The following is a 10,849-nucleotide window of genomic DNA, read 5'->3' on the forward strand; positions in this document are numbered from 1 at the left end:
TGTGTGTGTGTGTGTGTGTGTGTGTATGTATATACATACATGCATGTATACATACATATACACATATATAGGGGAAGATTACTAACAACTGGGGGGGGTAGGAAAGGTTTCATGTAGAAAGTGGTGTTTAATATGAGTTTTGAAATAAACTAGGAATTCCAAGAGTCAGAGGTGAGAATGGTGTATACTGCAGTCAATGCAAAGGAACAGAGATAGGAGATTTAATTTCACGTATGAGAAATAGCAGGAAGGCTAATAAGGCTGCACCATAAACTATCTGGAAGGGGATAATGGGCAGTAAAGCTGGAAAGACAATTTGAAACCAGGTTGTAAAGAACCACGAATACCAAACAGAAGAGTTTATCTTTGATGAGATAGTAAGGAACAATTGGAGTTCATTGATGGAAGGGAGTCATGGTCCTACTTGGGCTTTAGGAAAATCACTGAGTGAAGGATAGCTAACAATTTGGATAACAGATAAGAGTGGGGAAAATCTTAAGGTAGAGGGAACAATTTAGAGTCTATTTCAGTAGTCCAAGTGAAAGATAATAAGGACCTGAACTAGAGAGGTGACTTTATGAGGGGAATAAAAAGGGATGGATGTGAAAGATTTTATGGGGATAGAATGAATAAAATTTGGCAACTGATTAGATTCCTGGGGTTAATAAGAATGTCAGTGTTAGGAATGATATCAAGTTTGAGAACTGGGAGACAGGAAGGTTGATGATGCACTTGATGGAAGTAGGGAAATTTGGAAGAGGGGATAGACATTTTGGATTTGTTCAGTTTGAAATATCAATAGGATTATTAAGAAGGTAGAATCTCTCTCCTTGGAGATCTCTCAGAATTTAAGAAATTCACTTATAATGGGAGTTTGGCACATGGCTACATCACCTAAGATGGAGTCACTGTCTTAGAGCAAAGGAAGCCATCTTCCTTATAGAGAAGTGTAGGAAAAAGACGCAGACAGGGCTTAGGTAGTTTTAAGGATTCAGACAGTTCTGGCTATGCAGCTAACAGAAAATAGTTTCTTCCCCCTCCCCCCCCCGCCAAGGCAGGCCAACAGAGACCAGAAGCAGGTCTCCCCAGTATCTTCTACATGGATGATTCCATAATAGGTGATCTGGTCACGTGCTAAACCCTCTTTACACTGCACCCTGGGCTTGAAGGTAATGTAATAAGCAACATGGCCCGTCTACAGAGGCTACTTGCCCTCTGGCAATATTGTGTGCCACATAGCTGGCCTGGAGAAGCCATTTTTATTTAAATGAAGTATAGGGGAAAATCCAGAAAAGACACAGGCAATAAAAGGGTTATCACTTTATTGGCTTGACAATCCAAGTCAGAGGCCAGATGGAGGCAGAAAGACGAAGATTCTGGGAACTTCAGCTGTTGGCAACAATCGTCTCCTCGATCCAGTCCACATAATTGCAGACCTTGGTGTATACACCAGGCTTGTTCTTTACAGCACAGCCAAAGCCCCATGAGACAATACCCTGAAGTTCTCCATTACAGACCAGAGGGCCGCCTGAGTCTCCCTGAGGAGAGAGAACATGGGTGAATGAGGAGCATATATGAAAGGAAGAGAAGGGATTGCTGCTTCTACAATAGTCTAAAGGTTGAAACCATAGACTTTTAGAGTTGGAAGAGACTTTGGAGATCTTCTAGTCCAAGCATTGGTAACCTTTTTTTTGTTTTGTGAACACCTTTGGCAATCTGCTAAAGCCTATTGACCTCTTCTCAGAATAATGCTTTTTAAATGAAATTCATAGCATTATAAAGGATACCAAATTACATTGTAATATCTATCTATCTATCTATCTATCTGTCTATCTATCTGTCTGTCTGTCTGTCTATCTATCCATCTGTATCTATAAAAGTATGTAAATATTGAGTTAAGAGCCCCAGCCTAACTCTCTACCTGATGTACCCTCCTGATTCTCACAGCTATTTTCTTATCTCCGTCCTCACCTCTGCAACCTGCTTTTCTTTCCTTATGCTCAGTTCCACCAAGAAGCAATCAAGGACCTTGGGTCAAAGAGCCACAGGGTATTGGGATATCTCTGCTTATGATGAGTTTTCCTTCACTAAAGGATGTCTTTAGGAATGGAGCAAAAGCTCCATGACTACTTTGGAGGTGATATTTTGGAGGAGATTATTGGTAGAGTACATATTGGACTAAATGGCCTTTGAGGTACCTTCCAACATGGAGATTAGGCAATTCTGTTGAATATTAGCCTTCTTTCGCCTCCATTTGGGGCTGCTCCAGGGAGTAAAGGTCTGAGCAGGGGAAAACTCCTTAATCTTTCTACTCCCCAAGGCCTGGATGGTTATTGTCTTCTTCTTCTCTCCTCCCCTGCCCCATTCACAGACAGGCTCTTTGCAGATACTTCTGACCCCAACATGCAGAAGAATAGCCTATACCTGGCAGGTGTCTTTCCCTCCTTCTAGGAAGCCAGCACAGACCATGTTTTCAGTGACTCTTCTAGGGTAAGAGGCCTGGCATTCAGCATCAGACAGAAGGGGAGCACTCAAGCACTGTAGCACATTGGGGTAGTCAACTGGGAAGAAAATGGGGGAGGGTGGAGAAAGGATGGTCAATAAAGCAGGGTGGGAAGATTGGTGAGAGGACTAAATTCTGAGATCAGGTAAGACGGGGAGATACCGAGACAGTTTGAATCCAGGAAAAAGAAGAACGTTTGCATTTTTCCCTTCTCTAGACTCTTAAGCAGTCTGTACCTTTCTTATGAAACTTCTCTTATACCTCCTTATACTTTAGTTACTTCTGTACTTGTCTTATTCTCTCTCCTAGACTATAAGCTTCTTGAGAGAAGGGCTTGGTTGTATTTTTTTCTTCATCTTCCTTGCACAAAGCAGATACCCAAAGAATGTTTGTTTGACCACAAGAGACAAAATTGAAGGTTACGGGGAGATGGCACTTCAAGGAAAACACTATATTATTCTAATAGTGTTTTTAAAATATTCGTGGTTTTGTAAAATAATTGAGGTAGGCTTGTAGAAAGAGACCCCTAACTGGAGGTGGTGTTTGGGTACAGGTACCTGCATATATAGAGAAGTGGTGGAGAAAGTGTTAATGGTAATTGAAATCTAAGTGTTTCCGGTGTTTAGGCTTTGCCAGTGGGTAGAGGGCCAGTTTAACCAGTTGAACTTTAGAGGCAAAATGAGGGGCAGGAAAGTCAAAACTGGAAAAAAGAAGTCTGTCAAGTCTGGGCACTGCAGGGAGCACCAGGATTCTAAACAAAAGGACCTTTGACTTCATCTAGTCAAACTCATTTTACAAATGAAGAAACAGAGGCCCAGAGAGCTTCTGAAGGTTCCTAAAGTCAACAGCTAAGAAGTATAGGATCTGTGATTCAAATCCAAGTCTTCTGATTCGTTGGCCCACAAGGCTCCCCACTGGTCCTTGAAAATGATCCAGTCCTTTAGAGTTATCTGGACAAGGCTTAGGTTAGGCTGAGACATTAGTTAGAGGTAAAGAATGTAGTTTCATAGAAAGCAGTCTGGTGAAGACTATGAACCCTTTCTCATAATAATGTTTTTAAATTCATATAACAAAATACTTAGTATTAAAAAAGAAATTAATTATATTCAAATAATACTAAAATGAAAAAAGTTCAAGGACTCCAAGTTAAGAGCCCCCGATCTAAGGAGATAATTTTCTTTACCTTTGCTCAGGGAATAGCTTTGGCTGTAGACCTAGAGTTAGGTTAGGGGTAGGAACAGGATCCCAGAAACATGGTGAAATAATGTTGAATTAGAGAGAACTTCCATCTTTTTTTAAAATTTGTCAATTCTGTAAATTATTTTGTTTCATTTTGCCCTGTCCTTTTTATTTATTAAGCTGGTAACTGTTTCCTGGTTGAGTTAAAGAAAGCAAAATCTTTCAGTAGCTGGTCCAGAAAATCAGGAAGACCCATTCAATATCATTTAGGGCTTTGAGTAGGTTGGCGGCAGTTGGGGAAAGAAAAGGAAGAAGCCCTTCAGAATAAGGGCTTTGGGGTTACAATGTGGACATTCTTTCCAGTGTCCTAGGGGCAATCCTGAGATTTAGTGAGAGCTAAGAGATGTGTCACTATAGAGAATAAGAAGGAAGAAGGTGACCTGAGGGGCTAGTACAAGAGGAGGAATAAGGGGCAAGATAATAATAATAACTAACATCTATGTAACACTTTAAGGTTTACCTCACAGCAATCATTACAGATGAGGAAAGTTAGGCTGAACCAGCTAGGTTGACTTGCCCATAACCACATAGCTAGTAACTATTAGGGGCAGCATTTGAATTCTTGGCTTCTTGATGTCACCTAGATGCCAATGTGACTCACCAGCATGGCTCAAGGTGTTGCCCCAACCAGAGATGAGACACTTTGTGCCTGTGGAGGCACAGGAGTGGGGCAAGGCGATGGGAGCGACTTGTCTACTGAGAATGGCAGGTGTTTTTAGCTTAATCAGCATGATGTCATTATCCATGGTCTTCCTGTTGAAGCCTGGATGCAGGATGACCTTCACTGCATGGATAAACTGTTCATTTCCTTCAGTGACTCTGATGTCGTTCTCTCCCAGTCTCACTTGGAAGTGCTGGCTGGGAAGGAAAATATTGTTCAATAATAGAAGTATCTTTAGGGGGTATTATTTCCCCAGCCCTGGTTCTATATATTCTATCTAGAGTTTTGGACTCAGTTGGTTATGAATCAACAATAGAGCATGTGAAGATAGAAAGTCAAGCATATATGGAGGCAGTGGGAATGTGTGTATGTGTGATGTGGTGGCCTCCTTGTCTTAGCCTTAAAGAGTGGTGGAGGAGAGGGAGAGAGTACTTGAGAGATGTCTTTTACCCAGTGCTGATGATGGAGGCTAACCTATGGGGGATCAAGAACCATTAAGCTTATTTTATGGCCTGGTCTGCTTTTCTTACCACCTTTCCTCCCACTCTCCACCTGTTTATGGCTCTGCAGATAAAGAGGTCAAGTTCTCAGAATTTCTTTCTTTTCTTTCTCATTTTGCACAACTTTCTCCCTACGCTCTTTAACATCTAAACCCAGCAACCCTTAAATAAGGAAATGTGTAATGGGAATATAACATCTCTTTTCTTGTAGAGTGTTCTATTGATCCAGCCTATGGTAGCATATACATCATGAACATTTTCCTTGAGAAAGTAATCTGCATGCATCAGACATGGAAAACACCAAATAGCATCATAAAAACTGAAAGTTTTTGGCAGGAAACCATTGGTTAAGGGTTGGTCAGATCCTGTCACTTACAAGTGGAAGCAATGAGCAGCAGACAGCACCCACTCTTTATTGATGAGGGAGCCACCACATATATGGTAGCCAACATTCAGGGACACCTGGTAGGAGAGAGTGTTCTTCTCACAGGTGTAACCTCCAACAATCTTGTCATCATCATCATCATCATCAGAGGGCAAAGCAACTTGGGAGGAAATGGAACAAGCAAATAACAAATTAGCAATGTTAAAGACTTGACCACTAGTGATGATTTCAGTGATTAAGCATCCACAGGTTACTTCTAATTCTGAGATTATATGACTCCATGATTACTTGAATTATAACCATCATTAACAACAAAATTGTTTTACTCTTCCTTATCCTCATCAGTCTTTTTTGTTTTGTTTTGTGTTGAGGCAATTGGGGTTAAATGACTTGCCCAGAGTCACACAGGCAGTAAATGTTATGTGTCTGAGGCTGGATTTGAACTCAGGTCCTCCTGAATCCAGGGCCGATACTCTATCCACTGCACCACCTACCTGCCCCAATTCTCATCAGTCTTATCAATCATTTAATATCATGACAAGGAACAGGCAGGAGGTATGTGGGACTGAACCTTATGAGTCATTTCTAATATTGTGTTCCTTTGAGTTCGCTAATGAGAACAGTGGTTATGGTAATAATGAGCAGGGCAGAGAGAGACAGGCAGATTACTAATTCATTGGTCAATGGAAACTGCCTTTGTCTCTCTGACTTTCAAATCTTTTCAGAACTTATAGAAGAGAAAATCTGACAATCACTTCAGGCTTATGTTTGGGCTCACTTGAAAGAATAGTCATCAATACCCCCTCATTTGGCCAGATTTTCAAAACCTTGAAAGCTTCATCTGTTAATCGGTATCTCTGATCACCACCTTGATTATCCCTGTTCTGCTCTCTCATGATCCTTCAGCCTTTTTGTATCAGGTCATGTTGGCATAGCCTCAAAACAAATTAATTAACTGAATGAATGAATAGATAGATAAATAGAATAATAAATAAGTTAAATAGCAACAAAAACCTGTTGAGTTCTATTCTATTAAATAAATTAAATAACAAACAACAAAAACTTATTGAGATCTATTTTTTTCTCAGTCTCTTCCTTTGGGGGTCAGATTGTGAAAAAAAACTTCTGTGATCTCACCTAGACAGAACACACTCTGAGCAAGATGTCCTTCCCTTCCCTCTTCTCCTGTCCATTCTCTAGTTAGGTTTACTTCGTCTGCTCACTGGCTTTTATTTTTCTGTCCATCTCATTCTCCTCCTAAATCTGGTCAAGCTTACTTTCCTCCTGGCTCCTTACTTCTCACTCACACCCCTCCCCCAAACTTCCATTTCCACTTTCTCTAATTTCCATCTCTTTGGCTAAATGTTCAAGCAAGCAAAGAACCCATGTGGCTGCATATGAGAAAAGACAGGCGAAACCTGTACAAGGAACCAAGGCAGGGTTGTTAGGTGAGAAGGAGAGAATCTAGGCAGATACAAAGGGAGGACATGGAAAGATAGAGTCACTGAGAAGGGAAAAGACAGAAGGACAGCACGAGATGGGGAAAGAAGCTCTGAAGGAGTGAGAATGACAGGGGCATGAAGGGATGAGTGGATCTTACCAGCTACTCCCACAAAGGCCAAGATCAGCAGGGACTTCATGGTTGCAGAGGTATAACTGACTGTGTGTAGAAGCCCCTGTTTTATACCTCACTAGATGAAAGAAGCCAGTGTGTGGGGCAGGGAAGGTCATTTGTCTCCTGCAGTACACCCACCTACCAGTTTTCTTTTTCCCATGGTCTTGCAACAGAATTTGAAAAATAGTGACTTTAGAGATTAATGACTAGCCGATAATCAAGAAGGATTTGTAGACATAAAGAATACCTGGTCCCACTAAGGACTCCTGGGATAGAATGACTGGTCTCTCAGAATAGGTCAGGCTCCCATAAAGGCCAATCAGGAATTTGCTGTTGACTTCTACTCTTCACAGTGAGGATTAGAGTGATAGTAGTAGAGGAAGAGGAGGAAGCAGTAGTTGAATGAGGTTCAGGTAATTCCATTTTATGTGCTACCATCTTGGAGATTGACTAAGCCTATTACTGGAAAGCTCTCTAAGAATTAAATGAAGGAGCAGGGCTAGTATAAGCAAATGATTCCCTCACTCAGGGATCTTGGACCCTTAAGAAGTTATGCTGTCCATGTTGCTGAGCAGGAGGTCCCTTCTCCAAGACTAAATTGTAGATCTTCAGAAAATGAGCACACTCACATGAAGCAGGGTTTAGAAAACAGTCTGGCTTTAGTGTCTCAGCTTATCCTTCTAAGCTTTGATATCTTGGTCCCCTGAACATACTTTTGGGGATTCAGAGATGTTCACAGGGCAAGCAAATCAGCTAAATTATGTTAAAAGCAAAAGACCTGTATCTGGCTTGTTTTAATATGTACAGATAAAAGCACTTAACTTGAAACACTCAGGAAAATTAGAGGGAGGACAGTGGGGAAAGGGAATAAAAGGAAAAGATATATATGGGAATCACAGTCACCCAAAAGATAAGGATACAACTAGATCTCCAGAGGGCAGGGTACATCCTTGACTTGGCCAAAAAAGTGAATCCGTACCTTGGATGAGATAATATTGAAACCATGGAAGAAAAAAGAAAAGGGTGGATGATTATATGAAAGGCTCCATCCAGACCCAGTATTCAGGTTATACCAGGCTCTTGCCATCCCTCCCAGTTCCATGAGGGCACACCTGGGCATTCCCATGCAACAGAACTATTTGGGGATGCGGAAGAGGGCCAAGTGTTTTATAAGGATGGGCAAGGTCTTGTTCAGTCACTTCTGATTGGTTTCCTATTTCCAATGTCATAGGCAGGTAGGCACCAACTAGGAAGCTGGAGTTTTCAGTAAGATTCCAGATATAGAGTAGTTGCAGGGTGAAGGGAGGGAAATTAGGATACATAGATGTTCTGTGAAAGTGCAGGACTGGATCTCCAGGTGGGAGGAGAATGTTTGGAGCCTATCAAAGTAAAGGCAAGCTATTAAAAGAAAGACTAACCTCCCTGCCCTCCCCCCCAAAAAACCAAAGAACTAAGAATAGATTTTTAGGGGGACTACCAAATCTGGATATCTGGGTGCCAGGAAAGAATGAGATTTTTTGGTTGGGTGACTAATATGTCTAGCTAGACCAAGCCCTTTCTCCCAGGGAGAAGAGTAGAAATATGAACAATGCTAGAATGATGGGTGACTCTATGGTTACAGACCCCACCACCAACACCACCAATAACCTCTATATTTATCCATAGTTTACCTACACATGATTACCAAATTAAAAAACTAATTTCATTGCAAAGTGTCTGTTTACGTTACCTTATTGCATTTGTAAAAGTCTCTAGCTCTCCTATATATAAAACCTCATAGACCCTGACCCCCTAAGCTACTCTGAATTGCCCTATATAGTATTTATAGAGTGATTGCCTGGGTTTTGATTATGTGTATGACTGTGTTTATATTCCTTAAAATCCAAAACTCTACAAAGTCAGAGACCATAAAAATCATTGTCTTCATTATCATTATCATTTAGACTAAGAAAGTTATGTGAAAATTGGTTAACAAAAAAATTTTAATTAACTGTAATTTTAAAGACAAGGGGAAAGAACTGGCTGAACTACATACTACATGTGTTTTCATACTGAAAACTTCCAGAAGTTATGATTGGGATTGTTGAATTGCTGTAACTGATCAGTGAAAAATTACAGACAATAGGAGTTGCTCTACAGGACTGGAGAATAGGAGTTGCTCTACAGGACTGGAGAAAGGGAAGTTTTGTTGTGATTTTGGAAAAGAGGAAGAAGGCATATTCTTTAAGTGACAGACTAATGAAGCTTCAGGATTGCTAAACAGATGGTTTATAAAAGCAGTGATCATTATGAGTTAGCAGAAATGATCAATATGGAATTATGCCAGACAAGATTCATCTATTCTTTTGACAGATTGCTTGACTGGCAAATTAGAGGAATATTATAAATATATTATTCCTGTATTTCAACAAGATTTTTGATGAATTCTTTTATTATACCTTTGTGAACAAGTGTACTAGTCTAAGCCAGTAATGTCCTCACTATGAATCCAACATTCAGTCTTATGAATGTACAGTCTACTGTCAAGAAAGATTGTTCTCTGCCCTTGATATTCAGTTAGACAAGTCAAGACATAACCCTCGTGATGTTATTGGCCCTCTTCAAGGCAAAGGATAAACAACAATAATAATTTAGGGTATCCAGGGACCCACTTTCTCAGGAGAGATACACAAGGGTCTAGACAAAAGTACAGATTTTCAGAGAGTGCTTGGGTTGCTGATTATTGAAATCCTTTAATAGCCATTTTTTTGGATAAAAGGTCTAAGATTTCCCCCCAAAACCATCGATACCTTCTTATGCCTTGAAACTGATGTCTCAATGCACTCAAAATTGTGTAACCATTAGCATGGACCACCTCTGCATTTATTTGGTTTAGTTCTGTTTCTTTTCTAATCTTTGTTCTCTTCAGTCCCATTTCCACTATTTCATACAGGATTACTGAGACTGTGATGTTTGACTCCAAATGTTGTAATTCCATTAACTTTGGAGGTGAGAAGAATTTGCCATCAAAAACTTTATAGATGTTTTCCATTTAAGAAATGTTTTCTGCCTGTCACTCTAATCTTTGGGATTTTTATGCTTGATTGAATTGTTTAGCAAGCTTTTTATAAATTTGTTTTTCCCTCTACTACTTTACATAGATTTTATAAAGTGATACTACTCATAATCTTCCCCTGCTGCTCTTGGAGATTTTTCAATGGAGTATATAATCTAAGCTGGAATTGTCCTCAGCTGCCATGTCTCTCCACTTAGCAAGAGGATCCAGTGTTTGATGGCTGAGGAGGTCATAAGGCTCTTTTGATCTCCTCATTATGGCAATCGCTTTACATTGATTAAGCACCGACCCCCTCCCCTGGACACAGACACACACAGACACACAGACACACACACACACACACACACACACACACACACACACAAACACACTGGAATTGATTATGAGACATGGGAGATACTGGCAAAGGACTGCCTAGCATGGCATGCCTGCATCAAAGAAGGCACTGTGCTCTATGAGAGGCGCATAATTGCAGTAGCTCAAAAGAAATGTGAGATGTGCAAATTTAGAGACATCTCTACTCCAAATGTTCATATAAACTATCTGTACCTGATCTGTGGTAGAGCCTTCCAAGCTCATATTGATCTGAGTAGCCATAGTTGGACACACTGAACCTTGACTCCAACATGGTGCTATCATTTTGGTCTTCAAAAATGAAGGACAACAACCTTGTATGTCATTGTGAATTGCATTAATAGAATACTAATGTCTCTCTCTCTCTTTTTTTTAGGCAATTGGGGTTAAGTGACTTGCCCAGGGTCACACAGCTAGTACATGTCAAGTGTTTGGTCTGAGGCCAGATTTGAACTCAGGTCTTCCTGACTTCAGTGCCAGTGCTTTATCCATTGTGCCACCTAGCTGCCCCCTAGAATACTAATGTCCAGAAAAGAC

General features: G+C 40.5%; 1 protein-coding gene across 1 annotated transcript; it reads right to left on the reverse strand.

Annotated features, from left to right (window-relative positions):
* Positions 1-1,385: 1,385 nt before the first annotated feature.
* Positions 1,386-6,928, reverse strand: LOC110216281 (anionic trypsin-like). The gene is made up of 5 exons (XM_020998094.1): positions 6,889-6,928; positions 5,280-5,448; positions 4,344-4,600; positions 2,425-2,561; positions 1,386-1,538 (listed from the first exon to the last, which is right to left on the reverse strand). Exons 1-5 carry the CDS (start codon positions 6,926-6,928, stop codon positions 1,386-1,388), a joined length of 756 nt encoding a protein of 251 aa, XP_020853753.1.
* Positions 6,929-10,849: the final 3,921 nt, after the last annotated feature.

Source organism: Phascolarctos cinereus, unplaced genomic scaffold (genome assembly GCF_003287225.1).
Source record: "Phascolarctos cinereus isolate Bilbo 61053 unplaced genomic scaffold, phaCin_HiC Scaffold_1;HRSCAF=81, whole genome shotgun sequence".
In the NCBI taxonomy this organism is placed as follows: domain Eukaryota; kingdom Metazoa; phylum Chordata; class Mammalia; order Diprotodontia; family Phascolarctidae; genus Phascolarctos; species Phascolarctos cinereus.